Genomic DNA, 17,303 nt, shown 5'->3' with positions numbered 1-17,303 from the left:
CTTCTCTGGAGCAGGTGGAAGGCTTCGCACTCACTGCCTAGGCATGCTCTGCCATGGGGCAGGGCACCGCGGGCTTGCTTTTGGGTCAAGGCGGGAGCAGGAGTCGCCGCCTCTGAAGTGTGAAGGCCGCCTGAGCGAGGCCCATTAGCACTGGGAGCTTCTCTGAATCACATCAGTGAGTCCAGTACCCTGCAGTGCAGCACCCCTCCACTGAGGTGGCACCACCTCTCAACCCCCGCCTCAGGGGTGAGGGTCCTTGCCCTTCTGCCCGGGAGTCCTTCCATGCCCCTTGATCCCTGGATGGGCCCACCCGTGTCTTGGGGGCACTACAGAACCTCTGTCTCTCTGCAGATGAGGCAGATCCCTGCCCTCGATCTCCGCGAAGCTATGAATCTGTGGCCAGAGGCCCAGTCTGTGTCTCAGCAACCCCATACCTGCAATGTTCCCAGGGACCCTCGGGAGCGGCTAGGCGGGTCCGGCCTCGCCTCCCCAGGGCCGCAATCGTCCCAGGGACCCCTGGGAGCGGCTAGGCGGGTCTGGCCTCGCCTCCCCGGGGGGGGGGCGCTGTTCCCAGGGACCCCCAGGGAGCGGCTAGGTGGGTCCGGCCTCGCCTCCCCGGGGCGGCGCTGTTCCCAGGGACCCCCAGGGAGCAGCTAGGCAGGCTGCTGCCCCTCCTGGGGCCTGTGATGGACCCGGACCCCTCCTGTGCCGTCTGGCGCTGCCCACCCCAACACCTCCCCGGCCATGGCCTGGTATTTTGTGGGCGGTGTCTGGCGCTGCTTGCAGGGCCTCCTCCGCCCCCAGTGGACCCGTACCCCCCGAAGCAGGCCATGGTGCTGCCCGCCCTGCCTTTGTATGCAAATTAACCGCCATCTTTGGTGGGTTAATTTGCATACTCACTCACTCTGATGGGCTGTGGGCATAGCGAAGGTACGGTCAATTTACATATTTGTCTATTATTAGGTAAGATAGATATTCAAATAAACATAAAACAGTATACTCTTTGTATAGTCTGTTCTTATTTTATAAAAATATTGACAAGATCATACCAATTTATATTAATAAATCTTCTGAAATATGATATGAATGGGCTATCATTTATTAACCAGTCTACTAAATATTAGGTTGTATAGAATTTTTACGATTATAAATATGCTTTTTCATTTATAAAATTAATATTTCAATTTTGATTTGATGCCACAGTGTTGAACAAATAATTCATATCACCATACATTAATTGATAAATAAGCATACTCATATATTTTTGTCTTATTTCTTTCTTCATATATGTTTAGATTATTTTTTCTTTTTTTAAATTTCTTTATTGATTAAGGTATTACATATGTGTCCTCATCCCTCCATTAACCCCCCACCCCCCCCACTCATGCTCTCACCCCCCTGGTGTTCATGTTTATTGGTTAGGCTTATATGCATGCATACAAGTCCTGTGGTTGATCTTAGATTATTTTTGTGGTATGTCCTATGAAAAGCTACATAATAAAACTAATATGATTCTTCTTTCCTACTCTCAGCTATATTTAAATAGGACATACTGCTTTCTCTGAGGGCCAAGCAGCTCACGTCTGGAAATGTTTTCATGTGTCCATATTAGGCTGTGATAGTGAATTTCAGTTTGTAAAAGGACAGCGTTGGCAAAGCCATGGTGAGACGTAGAGTGGTTGGACATTAGCAAATGCTTGGAAAAGGACTGAATTAATTGTGGTAGGAGGTGTTAGTTTCCTATCTTGTGAACCATATTTTTCCCCAGAAAGTACTTCATCAAAAAGACTCCTTAACCTCTGTGTGGCCCCTGTGAGAAGATGCCTGGCAGGAGGTTCGCACAGCACCAGCTCTGTCCGTGCGGAGACACTGGGGAGGGAGGGAAGCAAGTGTTCACATCCAGGTGCCGTCGTTGATTTAACTGTGAATGTCTGACACGGTGAACCTAGAGGTAAGGCTTGTAGAGGAGGCTCGCCCTTCCCACCCTTGGGAGCTGCGGAGCGTTTTCAGACGTGGGCTGCTTTAGATTTAGCTCAGGCTCTTGGGAACGGCCTGAGTTAGTTTTACATTTTCAGTTTCTCTATAGAGACCACATATGTCATATTACTAAGGGGAAATAACCCATACAAACAACCAAAAAAACTTGCAAAATGATTATATTTTTGCTACTCAACACCTTTTCTTAAATCCATTGTTCTTTCTTTAAAGGAGTCAGACAAATTAAGTGATTATGATATAGCATAGAACTAGGAGAATCTCTTTGTTTCGGGTAAAAGAAATCAATATGAGGAGCTCTTGGAATTTCTTTCTTTTCCTCTTTAGCAGCTCCTTATATATGGGTTTAGAAATGCTGATTCTACATGAAGAATGACAGTGATACATGCTAAGGCCTGGCCTCATTAGGCTCCGAACTTCTCTCTGAGAGTCTTTGCCTCTGGTGTGTGTTATATAGATTTAGAAAAGGTGGTTAAATGCAGAAATTTAAGACTTAGGTATTTAAATACTTTTCTGTATTTAATTTTTAATGAATGTAAAATTTTTATTAGATAAACTTAGTTTTAAAAAGGTGGTGTATCAGTGAGTTTTTTAAAAATAGATTAGCTTTTAAGATAAACAATAAAAACTAATACTAACTTAGGATCTGTGATAACAACTTCATAGTCTTCAGTTGCCATTTTCTCAAGGCTGTGAACTCCAACAATCCTACCTAATAATAGACAAATATGCAAATTGACCGTACCTTCGCTCTGCCCACGATTGGCCAGGAGGCGCGGGGGGGGGCGGGACTTGGGGTGGCCGGGGTGACCAATTGGGCCGGTGGGACGCTGAGCTCGCGTCGCCAGCAGCGGCGCAAGCTCAGCGTCTGCGCCATGGCTGTGCTGCGGCACAGAAGGGGCCTCTGGGGCAGCGAGCCCACGTCCCGCCGCGGACCATCAAAAGCGGGGGAGCTGGGTGCCTGTCCGCTCCGGCACCAGTGGACAGGCACCCAGCTCCCCCGCGATCAAAGCGGGGGAGCTGGGTGCCTGTCCACTCCGGCACCAGGCCTTTCAGAAAGCTCCGCTGCGCCGGAGGCTTCTGAAAGGCCTGGTGCACCAGCGGACAGACAGCTCCCCCGCGATCGAAAGCGGGGAGCTGTGTGTCCGTTCCGGCACCAGCGGACCCCCTGCCATCAAAAGTGGGGAGCAGGCTGCTAGCAGTGTCCGCGGAGCGTGCTAGGCTTTGCGGGGCAGTGGATATGGCCTGGATGGCAGGTTAGGCCTAGGGGACCCTACACGTGCATGATTTAATCATGCACTGGGCCTCTAGTTGTATATAAAATTGTAACTTTCCCCCTTCCCCCCCCCCCCCAGTACTCCTAATCCCTTTACCTGGCTCCCCCCTCCCCCCACCATACCACTTTCTAAAACATACTGTATAGCTTAGTTATTTTTTGGTATCGATTGTTATCTGTCTCCCCTGCTAGAATGTCAATTTCATGAGGGTATAGCTCTTTGTCACTTTACTTCACTGATAGCCTTCAGACACTGAGCAGGGCTGAGCATATAGTAAGGGCTCAAGGAATCTTTGGATAAAGAAGTATTATGTTTGTTTCAGGTGTACAACATAGTGATTAGACATTTATATAACTTACACAGTGATCATCCGTCTGACAATGTAACAGTTTTTAAAACAATCCTATCTTGGGAGAGTAAAATACTGGACAAATATTTTTCTCAAGAAGAATTAAAATTCTGAGTTTTGAAAGAAGGCTGAGAATTCTACTTCCTTCATGAGGAGGATCCGCGACTGTAGAGTTTACAAAGTGGTCTGCATTCGTTCATGGGCACAGAGCCTGTCCCTCGCCACCTGCTCCCTGCACGTCTGTCCCAGCGGAGCAGCCGTGGTACTACAGACTGTCTGTGACCAAGCATCCTTCCCTTCCTGGGTCCAATAAAGACCGTAAGTTCAGTCTTGGGAGAGCATAGGAGACTCTTGATCTCATCTTCTTGATGCCAATAGAAAAGAGCCGACTCATCACAAATGAAACCCGTAATTCTCAGCCACCCAAGCTTACTCTTTGCATACATATATATGGGGGAGGGCAGGAGGGAGAGGATGAGTACCTTAAAGTTTTTGATCTTTTGAATTGAATAGGTTTTTAGCAAAAATACAGTTTTTAAAAAATTATGTATAGTGCGTCATAGTACTTCCTGGTGTGTTAGAGAAATAAAGACTATTAATAACCTCAGATTCCATTTCGATTTGTGAGAAACCCAGTGATATTCTGGTAGATACTAGAATGTATTTCATACCAAGCATGTGCCAGGCTGGTGCTGAGTTCTTTTTTTTTTTTTTTTTTTTTTTTGGTGCTGAGTTCTTTATAGACCTTGTCTTATTTATTTACTCCATCCCCAGCCCTAAGAAATACATATAACCATCATCATATTACATATGAGGAAACTAAGGCTCAAAGTGAATAAGCAATCTGTAAGGAGACATAGCTAGTAATGGTGTGTATGACAGTTTCTTTTTATTTATTTTTAAAATTTTATTTGATAGTTTCTTTTTAATAAAAGGGCTATATTATAAAGTTATCCTTGTAGTATTCAGGCCCTCATGAGCAATATTCTTTTGACCAACAACAGCAAATTTTCTACAGGAAACATCTTATTTCCTAAAAAAAAATATATATATCTTCAAAAATTCCAGTTTATTTGGTGCATGAAACATATCGATATGAAATAGTAGTACATTTGCTGAAAATTAGAGAGTGTGACTGCACTTTAAATATGATTGTGCCGTTTAGACGATCTGTTTAAAGGGGAGGTGTGGGAGACAGTGACGCCTGAGGGTCTCGAAGGCTCTGGAATGGAGGTGCAATTTCACTTGGCTGAAAGGAGGTGGCAGGGTAGGACCCCTCGGCCTAGAGAGGCGCTGTGGGTGGTGACTGGGCTCTGTGCGGTGGGTGCCTCCTGTGGGGAGGATTTAAGAAGGACTGAGCTGTGATTGGCTCCTCCAGGAGAGCCGTGGCTTGGTGGGTTGGGCAGATTCTGGAGGAGTTGGGGGGCAGGTAGAAGAGTTGCTGAAGCCATGAGCTTGTGATGAGGAGATGCAGTCAATCTATAGCGAAGCAGTTTTAGAGAAGAAGGGTGGATTTTGTTGTTGTTGTTCCTCCATGAAACAAGTTATTTCAACCACAGATCCCTCCCTTCAGCCGCCTGTGAGGAAGGCTGTCCCCAAATGCCCATGAAAACCATTCTGCGCTTCCTGCTGGAGGCTTTGTCCCCCTCTTCACGGTTGGTAATGATTCGTTCCATTTCAAAGCACCACACAGGGCACCAGGACATTTGTTTTCCAGCACACTGGCACATGGACATCATTCTATCATTCTGATTTTGGCTCCAAGTTTAGATTTGCCCAAATTAGTAAGTAATGCAGATAAAATTTATTTATTTCTATTCTTTCAAAGCAGGTCATGAAGGAGAATAATAAAGCTCATTTGGTACTTACTTTCCAGAATTCTTAATTGTTTGACATAGTATGTGATTTATTGCCACAGCAACTCAAGTAATCAAAGTATGAACAGTATTCACATTTACAGAAAATCTAAGTCAAACATATGTGCTATTTGAAACTAATAATAATTTTAAAAAACTGTGTTAGCCAACCAACACGTATGACCTGGTGTATTTGAGTGCATTTTCCCCCTCACCCTCAATTGATTGATTGGTTTGGAATCATATAGATACAGTTTAAGAGGAAAAGAAAAAATGGAGACTTTCATAATCAAATAATGAGTCAAGAAGCTGCAGCTGAAATCAATCAGTACTGGGATTTAAACTGAAAACCTGCAATCCTATAAATACCAGTAAGTTTGTCTTTATCAACAGAGAGATTTAAAATTAAAACAGGTAGCAGGAATCATGTCGTTATCAGGATGTCTATATTACGTCAGGAAAATTCCAACACTACATATACATATATATAAAAAAATATGGAGTAGCTTTCAGATCCAGAACTTAGTTGATAAATTTCTGTTTTGTTTTAAGTACCATAACTCTACTAGTAAATAACACCTGTATTCTCTGTTTCTTGATGTCTGAGTCTCAGAAAATTTCTGTTGTTCCTCTACTTGGAAATAGGAATGTAGTTCATTGTACTCCTGTATTCTCTCCTCTCCACACACTTTTTGTTGTGTATATGAGTTTCATTTCATTATTAAAAAATTAACATGATAACTTTTCTGTTTTTTATTTGGTAACTTTAACCACTTTCTTTATCCACCAGTTTTCACCAGTACCCTTTAACTACCAGTTATGTAAAATGAAAAAAATTATACCCCATATACTTCCTTTCACCCAGTTTCTCCCCCATTCATCACCTGTTTTCTGACAGTTATGCCATGATTCTTTACACTGACAAAGTTTAAAATATTTACAGTTTCTTCTGTAAAAATAATGATCTTCAATGCTGTATAGACTGATTCTGAAAACTGGGCATGATAATGTTCCCAATATTATAATTATATGTGAGTACATTTATTTATATTTTCACTAGAGGCCCAGTGCACGAATTCGTGCACAGGTGGGATTCCTCGGGGTGTCCTGCGGGGATCGAGCTGAAACCCACAGTCCAACGCCGCTGCAGCTCCTACCTGCCAATCCCACTCATCCAGCCCCACTGCGCCTGCTGCGGGCTGTGACCAATCAGTCCATATCAGGAGAGGCTCGTGCTGCAGCAGCGCCCTCCAGCCGTAAGCCCTGCGTCGGGCCAAAATCAGCTGTCCAACATCTCCCGAGGGGTCCCGGATTGCAAGAGGGTGCTGGCCAGGCCGAGGGACCCCACTGGTGCATGATCAGGGCTGGGGAGGGACTCAGGGCGTGTTCAGTCCAGCCCATCTCGCTCAGTACTGATTGGCCAGTCCCCAACAGCAAGCTAACCTATCTGTTGGAGTGTCTGCCCCCTAGTGGTCAGTGCACGTCATAGCGACTGGTCACCAAGTCGACTGCCCTCTGGTGGTCAGTGCACATCATAGCAAGCAGTTGAGCAGCCTTAGTATATCATTAGCATATTATACTTTGATTGGTTGAACAGTCGACTAGTCACCAGACAACCGGACACTTAACATATTAGGCTTTTATTACATAGGATTATATAAGCAAGTGTTTGAAACAGTACAGATTTAGTAATTTATATTTAAAAAGTACCCTGCTTTAGAGAGGTGTGTGCTCTTTGTATAGATCAGTGTTCTGGTTTGAGAGGAACACAGGCTCCAAATGTTGGGGGTAAAGGCCTCATGCCATGCCCCCACCCCCACCCCTGCCAGTGCCCTATGATCCTGCAAACTTACCCCAGAGGACAGAACCTGGCGGAAAATAGATGGAAAAATTTGTCATCACTCTAAAATGTTTCAGGTTTCTCCTATTTCGAAGTATTCAGTTTCTCCAATAAATAGGATTATACATAAGGAGTCCTTTCACTGGGAGTCAGTCATGTGCAGTGGTTAAAAGGCAGATTCAGGACCCAAATCACTGGGTTCAAAATGCAGTTTTCCCATGGGCACGTTACTTAATCCATGCCTCAGTTTCCTGACATGTAAAATGGAGGTAATAGTACCTATCTCGTGTGGGATTGTTGGATTATTGTGAGAACGAAATGAATGAGCATTATGAGTAAAGAGCTTAGAGCAGTGCCTGGACTTAACAAGCACTATAAAACTGCTTGTTGTTATTTTTGTTACTATTATTGCTATCATTTGAGAAGAATTACCAAAATACTTTTAAAATAACTATTAAAGATTTAATTGGCTTTTAATTATACATTTTATTTTATACATAATAATTCACATAGAACATATTCTATTAAGTTAAAACATAACCGAAGTATATATGCATTGAATCACTCTTATAAAGCTTGGTTATTTTTAGAGATATTTGATAAATTTGTCATTACACATGTCTTTCTTCTTTTTCTATGTAATATCTCTTTTTCTCTGGCAGCTTACCAGATTTTATTTCTTATTAATTTTAGACAATTTGATTATGATGTACCTTGGTTTTTATTTTGGGGTGTTTTCCTTTCATGTTTCTTGTGCTTGGTATTCTTGGATCTGTTGGTTTTTAGTATCCGCCAAATTGGGGAAAATTTTTTATTTCTTCAAATATATTTGTCTTTCTTCCCAACCCCTTACTGTTTAAAGTTGTCCCATGCTGTATTTATCTTGTAGTTTTTTTCCTTCTGTTTCTTTTAGTTTCTATTGTTAGATTTTCAAGTTCACTAATCTTTTCTTCTGCAGTGTCTAATCTGCTATTAATTTCATCCAGTGTATTTTTAAAATCACAGACATGGTTGATTTTGTCAATAGGATCCAGACCTGTTGTCTGAGTCTTTTTGTTTTTCATGCCTCTATGTAACATGGTCAACCTTTCCTTTGGGTTCTTGAACATAAGAACTTCCGTTGTAGTAATGATTTTAATGCTTTTGTTTACTAATTTTATCATCTGTGTCATTTGAGGATCTGTTTCAAAGGATTGGTTTTTCTTCTCATTATGAGTCATATTTTTCTACTTTTTTTATTGGATTCCAGACTCTGTGACTTTTATCTTGTTGGTTGCAGGATATTTATATATTCCTAAAAATATTCTTGAGCTTTGTTCTGGCATGTGGTTAAATTACTCAGGAACAGTTTGCTCTCTTCAGGTCTTATGTATAAGCTTTTTTACACTGGACTAAAAGAGCTTTTAGTCTGCAGTTAATTTTGCTTACTACATAGCCAGGTCTTTTCTGAGTAACTAATGCCTCATGAATTATGAGGTTTTCCGCCCTGGCTTTTGGGAATAGGCACTATGCCCAGTTGTCTCTGAGCACTGTGCTTTCTAATCTCTTCCCCAATCCCATGTGCTGCTGAGGATTCACCTGAATACTGCAGAGGAAATTATCTTGGCTTCCCCTCACTCCAGCTTCCAACTCCCTAACTCAGGGGACCTGCAGCCCCTGCCTGGGGTAAACACAGGGCTCACCTTATTTATTTCCCATCTCTCACTGTCTTCATTTCTTTGTGTCTAATGTCTTGAGAGCCCTTTTTCCCATGTATTTTATCCAGTTTTTAATTTTTTAAAATATTTTTATTGAATTTATCGGGATTACATTAATTAATAAAATTATGTAGGTTTCAAGTGTACAATTCTATAATACATCATCTGTATACTATATTGTGTGTTTACCACCCCAAGTCAAGTCTCCTTCCATCACCACTTATCCCCCCTATACTTTCGTCTATCTCTCTCCATCCCCTTTTCCCTGTGGTAATTACCATACTGTTTGTTGTCTGTGTATATGAGTTTTGGATGATTTTATTTTTTTGGCTTAATCCCTTCACCTATTTCACCCAGATCCCCTGTCCCCCATACCCCCTGACAGTGGTCAGTCTTTTTTCAGTATCTATGAGACTGTTTCTATTTTTTTACTTTTTTAATTTTGTTCATTAGATTCCACATATCAGTGAAATTACACGGTATTTGTCTTTCTCTGGCTGGCTTATTTCATTTGGTGTAATACCCTCTAGTTTCATTTATGCTGTCACAAAAGGTAAGAGTTCCTTCTGTTTTATAGCTGTGTAGTATTCCATTGTATAAATGTAGCACAGCTTTTTTATCTGCTCATCTACTGGTGGGCACTTGGCCTGCTTCCAAATCTTGTCTATTGTAAATAGTGCTACAATGAACACAGGGCTGCATATCTTTTTTCAAATCAGTGTTTCTGGTTTCTTTGGATATATTCCCAGAAGTGGGATCACTGGGTCAAAAGGCAGTTCCGTTTTTAATTTTTTGAGGAAAGTCCATACTCTCTTCCGCAGTGGTTGCACCTGTTTGCTTTCCCACCAACAGTGCATGAGGGTTCCCTTTCCTCCACATCCTCACCAACACTTGTTTGTTGATTTATTGATGATGGCCATTCTGACAGGTGTGAGCTGATATCTCATTGTGGTTTTCATTTGTGTTCCTCTACTGGTTAGTGGCGTTACGCATACTGCCATATGTCTCGTCGCCATTTGTATGTCCACTTTGGAGAAGTGTCTATTCAGGTCCTTTACCCATTTTTTACTTGGATTGTTTGTTTTTTTGGTGTTGAGTTATATAAGTTCTTCATATATTTTGGACATTAACCCCTTATCAGATTATCATTGGTGAATATGTTCTTCCATTCAGTGGATTGTCTTTTAATTTTGTTCATGGTTTCCTTTGTCATGCACAATCTTTTTAATTTGTTGTAGCCCCATTGGTTTTTTTCTTGTAGCAATATTTTTTCTGCTATAGCTCCTGGGGCAAGGGAAACAAAATAAAAAAATATTAAGTTTTTTAATTGTTTCAAGTGGGAGGTTAAATCTGTTCTCAGTTACTCCATCTTGGCCAGAAGTGGAAATCACCCTGCCGTCATCTTAACTTAAAAAAAAAAATGTTTTTTTTCAAATAGGAATGAAAACAAATAGCCCTTGTCTACACACTCCCAGTATGAAATTCCAGAAGCAGCCATATTCAACTCCTGTACTCTTTTATTCCCTTCAGATTTTGTACCGCTCCCTGCCTCTCTGTTTAGGGAGGCCTTCTCTGACCACCCTGACTTAAAGGGCACCCTTGTCCAGCTCTGTCCTGTTACTCTGCTGCATTGTTCTTTTTTAAAAAATTTCTTTATTGATTAAGGTATTGCATATGTGTCCTTATCCCCCAATTGCCCCCTCACCCCCCCCCCACTCATGCCCTCACCCCCCTGTTGTCTGTGTCCATTGGTTAGGATTATATGCATGCATACAAGTCCTTCACACTCTTCTCATTTCTTGACATCACCAGGTCTGCTCATACGTTTACAGCCGGCCTCCCTCACTAATAGGACGCGCTCTCCCACCTGTTTTGTTCACTGCTGAATACCCAGAGCCTAGAGCAACTCCCTTCCCTGCACATGGCAGGCCCTCAGGAAATAGCAGTTAAAAAACAAGCGATGGCCAGTCAATGAAAGAAAAATACCACATGATCTCACTCATTTGTGGATAATAAAGAACATTATAATCTGATGAACAAAAAGATAGATACAGAGGCAGAGAAGCATCGAACAGACTCTCAAATTACAGCGGGAAGGTTAGGGAAAGGTGGGGGAGATAAGAGATCAACCGAAGGACTTGTATGCATGCATATAAACATAACCAATGGACGCAAAACTCTGGGGGGTGAGGGCATGTATGGGAGTGGGATGTGTGGGGGGGCAATGGTAAGATATGTACACATATAACACCTTAATAAAAAGATGGAAAAACAAAAACAAAAAACAAGCGATGAATGCCAGGTACTGTGCCTGGAGCTTTCCAAACATCTCCTGTGCTGCCCCCTCCGCAGAGGCAGAGGCAACTCAGGGTTTTCCAGGAGAGCAGAGCAGGAGAAGGGCTTCCAGGCAGCAGAGACAACATGGATCAGAGCTCTTAAAAACAAACAAACAAACAAAACAAACAAAATCAGTCTGGCCCTAGCCGGTTTGGGTCAGTGGTTAGAGCGTCGGCCTGCAGACTGAAGGGTCCTGAGTTTGATTCCAGTCAAGGGCACGTGCCTGGGTTGCAGGCTTGATCCTCAGTAGGTGGTGAGCAGGAGGCAGCCGATCAATGATTCTCTTTCATCATTGATGTTTCTATCTCTCTCTCTCCCTTCCTCTCTGAAATCAATATATATATATATATATATATATATATTTTTTTTAAAGTCTGGTATGAAATTCAGGGAAATGAGATTTATTAAATTGACTCTATTTCTTGCTTCACATTGTCATGGAAATTCTGATTAATCCGCCTCCTTTCTAAGATGTTCCCCCAGAATTAAAAGGGGCGGGGGGACAGTATCAAATTATTATGCATTTTTAAAATAGCAACATAATTAAAATATTAGAATTAAAATTTCTCAACTCCTGTGTACACCCACCCCCCACCTCCACCGCGTGAATTTAGTGATTGTGAAAAGTAACTGTGGAACTTGGTAATGGAACCATCTGGTCGATAGAAGGATGACATTCCATGAGGCAGCCACTGTGTCATGCGTCTTATCTGGCCTCCAAGAGGGGGCTCCTTGAGGGGTGACCTAGTGGCTTGAACCTTCCCACGTCGTCCACTTCCTCCTTCTCTGGGTTCTGCAGCAAACCTGCCAATTAAGGTGGTGGTTTTTGTGTTGAAACCTCAAGTCACTGGACTCGGAACATAACTTCATTTATTCCATGCAGCTTCGCAGATGGAAACAACTCTCATTGCTCCCACATTGTCCTGATTTAAAGCTGGGACCTGACGCTAGAGAGGAGGCTCTGCATCCTGTTAACCAGGCCCCCAAGTTGAAGCTGCACTTCTTTTGTTTGTGTTTCTCAGGGAATTTTCTTTATTCCGTTCCTGGCAGGGTCTTTGAAGAAGGATAGTTTTCTTTAGTGAATTAGTAAACAGTTATTTTTGAAAAAATAATGTAGGGACATCTGAGAGTTTGAAGCATATGTGTATGTTTTTAGAAGAAAGTATTTTCACAAATTCACCCAAGAAAAGTATTTTTAGGGGGATTACTTAGGAAAAACACAAATGTTAGACTAAAATATTGATAAAGTAGGTAAAAATGTACCTCATTTAAGTAGGCGGTGTTTTTCTTAACTGAGTCATGCAACACAAGATTTTGTTTCTGATTTGAAGAAGCACAAAAATACAAACACATTTTGTCTGATGAGATAATTTTTGGCTTTCCATAAAAAAAGTCGTATTTACCTATAAGGCAGAAATACAGAGCCAAAGGGGTCTGTCTGGGTTAATAATGACAGAATGTGAACTTGTATGTCTGATTATTTTTAAGGATAAGGTAAGCTTGCCTTTACCACTACTCTCTTTCATGTGACCTCAACTTTAGTATTTTTCAGAAGGGCAATTGAAACAGGAAGTTAGGCTTACTAAGTAATTGAACAATATTCCCTCATCCCCGTGTTGACAAACACCCGCTCACAAAACAAGAGCCAATGACAAAGTCTTGAAATAGCAGAGCACGTTCTCTGCAGTTCCTGCCCAGCGTGCTTCCCCCGCCTCAGCATTGTGTTTTCATGAGCATTTCACACTACTGCTCATCCCTTGTTCCGGTCTTGACCCACTGACCTGAGAATCAAGAAAATGTCATGTTAGTGCCTACTAATTAGTGCGCACAGAGAGCCTTTGCATCTGGCCTTTCAACCTTCCCGAGGTGGGAGCGCAAGCTGTCACTCGTGTCATGCAGGGAAAATGAACCTTTACCGCGAGCTCCCTGTTTTGCAAACAGCGGAATCACTCCAGCTGAGACTAGAGATGAATATGCAGGTTAGGAAGAAATTAACCTAAAATGCACTACCGTTTGCATGATTGTCTTATCCGTGACACGGCACCGCCGTCACTGAAACACCCAGTGTAGCATGTCGCGGGTCTGCGATTCTTACCAGACTCTCGCTGTGGTATCACACTTTTATTTCAGTACCATCATCTGCATTTGGTGAAATAATTTAAAGGAAGGAACATCCTTCGGTTAAAATGTTAAGGTGCATTTTAAGGCATTTAAGTTTCCGTTGTTTCTAGACCCGTTTGCGGGGATACTGCAGTTTGTTAGTGAGCATTTGACTCGAGGGCTCATTAATCAGTGCTGTTGGGCCAAGGGTCTCCTGGGCCTTCTGGGTTTTGGGGGATCAGCTACTGTAATTAAAGGGATGAAATATATCATGGTCACAAACTTACCACATCAGACAATTGAGGGTTTCAAACTGGTAGAATTAATCTTTTTTTTTTTTTCCTTAGGTGTTTAAGATAGAAGTGCTAATGAATGGAAGAAAACATTTTGTTGAGAAAAGGTACAGCGAATTTCATGCCTTGCACAAAAAGGTAACTCCCCCCACCCCCTTTTCTCTGTGTGGCAGATGGTATAACGTTAGGACTGCTTTTGGGGTTCCTAAGAGCATTAAGAGTTCTTAAAACAGTATGATATCTTTTATCATGAAGTAAATTTCATTTTAAAATACATTACTTAGTTCTTTACAGGTGTGCTTTCTGAGTGGGTGGGTTTTCTGATAAGATCTTTTGCATGAGCAGATGTGAGATGGCAAGCTGTTTGCAGTGTGCTGTGCCAGGGATGGTAGGTTCAGAAAGAATAAAATCCAGACCCTATTTTAGCCATGAAATGTACTTAATGGGCCTTACAAAAGGGAAAGAAGAAAAGCAAAGGATTATTTTATTCTATGGGGAGAAATTTATTAAAATCAACTTATACTTGCATATACCCAGAAAAGATACCTCCCACGTGTGTGTAAGGACTGTTTGGGCAACTTGTGAAAGAGGCTCACTGCCTTTTGTTGAACTGTAAAAGCCACAGAATAGGACTGGCGTTTCATTAAAAGTCTGAGATAAAAGAAACAAAAATGTAAAAGGAATAGCTGAATTTTTGGAGAAATGGTCAGTAAAGAGTAGAAGGGTGAATACTTTCTTATTTTATACCAAAATGTAATGTTTTGCAGATTATAGATTATCATTGGGGTGCTGAAATTACTTTATTAGTAGAAATACCGCATGAAATTGACCAGAAAATCACTGTATATGAGTTATTGCAATTATACTATTTTTCTTTCATACATGCATATTCACATGCATGTATATGTGTGTATATATTTTTGTATATGTGAATATATATACACACATATGTAAAATGTATGGCATAATTTAATTTCCTCACTTTTGTCACTTAGATAAGAAGTTAGGTGGGAAGATTTTAAGAAAGAGTCTATTCTTTTAATTGCATTAAACACGTCTTAAATTCCCTGGGATAGGGCAGGGCATAAATGATGTGATAACGGTGCTTACTCTGTTTTAAAAGTTCTTTACCATTTTTTATAATTAAATTTTCCCACTTTTTTTAAAAAAAAGGAGAATCCCAGGTAGAGTCTTTTTTTTTTTTTTTTTTTTTGAGAATAGGGTCTTGAGTGGAAACTTTAATAGGATATTCTGGAGAAATGAGTGAAACTGTTTCCCTCTGTTTCCTTTAACCAGTTAACTGCCATGATATTTTGAATTTAGTTAAAAAAGACCTGCCGCTTGCGTCTATAGACACTTATGGCGTACAAATGGTTAAAGAGGAGCTCTCAGTTACCTGTACACTCTTCCACTAGGATTCAATCACATTTAGTTCCCCAATTAAAACTCTGTTACATCCAAGTTTACTTCCAAAAGAAACAGCACAGGTTCAGGCCTGGTGTTGCCAGCTGACTTCACAAAAGCCTCAACCCAGAGGCAAGAGAAACAAACTTGGACTGTGAGTTTCACGTCCTCCTCAAGAAATTCCGTTTTGTTTACTGTTTTTCAAGGAAACAGATTCTAGAGAGATTTCCACTGGGCAAATCCTGAAATAAGTCCTTACAGTGAGATTAAAAGCAGAGCTCCATCCCCAGCCCAGCTCTGATGACCAGGCAGCCTGTCATGTGGGAGCCTCCCTCCTAACCTCCCAGGTCAGCGCCCAGCTATCCATGACCCCGACACAGCCCAGCTGACCCCAGAAGATACTCGGGGACCAGCTCCACTGGAGGCACAGCCGGGTGGCTGCCAGGTAGGCCCGCCCCGAGCAGAGGCTGCCCACGCTTCCTGGAGTGGAGGGTCGCTCACCCTCTTCTCTTCTCTACTACAGTTTATTTTCTTCTGCGGAAGACAATCCTCTTCCAGTGATTGTAGGCAGTTCTTAGGTACGCACAGACAGAAAAAACCCAGATTTTCTAGGACTTCTCAATTTCTACAATTCTGTTAATTATTTTAGCTATTCTTATATCAGCAGGCCTAGTAGAATTAAGAGAATACAAATTCTCAGATCTCTCAAATTTGCATGTTTCTAGCAGCTTTGTTAAAACATCCTCACAAGGACACAGAGAAAAAAAAATAGCTTTTTGGAGCAGAATTTTAATTGAGAAACTCTCTCTTAATCGTATTTACTACAGAGCAGAAAGCAGCTGCTGGAAGGCTCCACTGTATTTGTAGGAGATTTGACAAAAAAGTAACTACGAAAGTACAGATAATGGTAGGATTAAAACAAGTCTGTAATCTTGACTGTAAAATTGTGTTAAGAAGGATTGAAATGGGCAAAAAATTAGAATATACAGGCTTTACTGATTATTGCTGCCAGATTATATAACTCTATACTTTTGTTAGATTTTTGATACCCCAATTCCCATATTTGAGTTTTGTGATGCGCTTTGAATGTTATGTTTTTACATTAAGTATTTTCCCTTTAAATGTAGTTAAATTTATTTTCATTTAAATTAAAAAATAATATATTCAACTATTTCTGCAGTGGATGCAATTTGCTCTCTTGCCAGTCTCCTGATTTTTCTCACACTTTACAGTGTATTTATCACATGTTAAAAAAGGTGTTTAGCCAATGACTCCAAGTTAATCCTATCTAATAAAAGAGTAATATGCAAATTGACCATCACTCCAACACACAAGATGGCTGCTCCCATGTGGACACAAGATGGCCGCCACAAGATGGCCAACAGGGAGGGCAGTTGGGAGGGACCAGGCCTGCAAGGGAGGGCAATTCTGGGCGATCAGGCCAGGAGGGTAGAGCAGTTGGGGGGGACCAGGTCTGCAAGGGAGGGCAGTTGGGGGCGATCAAGCCTGCAGGGGAGGGCAGTTAGGAGTGACCAGGCCAGCAGAGGAGGGAAGTTGGGGGAGACTGGGCCTGCAGGGAAGGGCAGTTGAGGGGGACCAGGCCTGCAGGGGAGGGCAGTTGAGGGGGACCAGGCCTTCAGGGGAGGGCAGTTAGGAGTCACCATGCCTGCAGGGGAGGGCAGTTAGGGGTGACCAGGCCTTCAGGGGAGGGCAGTTAGGGGTGACCAAGCCGGCAGGGGAGGGCAGTTAGGGGCAATCAGGCTGGCAGGGGAGCAGTTAGGCATCAATCAGGCTGGCAGGGGAGTCGTTAGGAGGTGGTCAGGCTGGCAGGCAGAAGTGGTTAGGGGCAATCAGGAAGGCAGGCAGGCAAGCAGTTGGGAGCCAGCAGTCCTGGATTGTGGGAGGGATGTCCGACTGCCCGTTTAGGCCCAATCCTGTTGGGATCGGGCCTAAATGGGCAGTCAAGACCTCCCCCAAGGGGTCCCAGATTGGAGAGGGTGCAGGCTGGTCTGAGGGACACCCCCCCCCCCCGTGCATGAATTTCGTGCACCGGGCCTCTAGTTCTAAAATAATATGGGAGCTATTAACCAGTGCTGTGCATCTGTATAATAATAGATGCATGGCTCTTCTCCATGTACCACAAACACACAGAAAT

At 42.3% G+C, this 17,303-nt stretch overlaps 1 protein-coding gene across 2 annotated transcripts in view; it reads left to right on the top strand.

The window, feature by feature from the left end:
* The window catches only part of SNX24 (sorting nexin 24), a 137,100-nt gene that overhangs the window by 58,829 nt on the left and 60,968 nt on the right, over positions 1–17,303 (top strand). For both annotated transcript variants that reach the window (XM_079783936.1, XM_079783937.1), the window contains exon 2: positions 13,799–13,882. In XM_079783936.1, coding sequence (XP_079640062.1) covers positions 13,799–13,882 — 84 coding nt within the window. The remainder of the gene's footprint in view (positions 1–13,798; positions 13,883–17,303) is intronic.

This window comes from Cnephaeus nilssonii, assembly GCF_951640355.1.
Source record: "Cnephaeus nilssonii genome assembly, chromosome: 2".
Taxonomy (NCBI): Eukaryota; Metazoa; Chordata; class Mammalia; order Chiroptera; family Vespertilionidae; genus Cnephaeus; species Cnephaeus nilssonii.
This window is presented reverse-complemented; position numbering and strand designations above follow the sequence as displayed.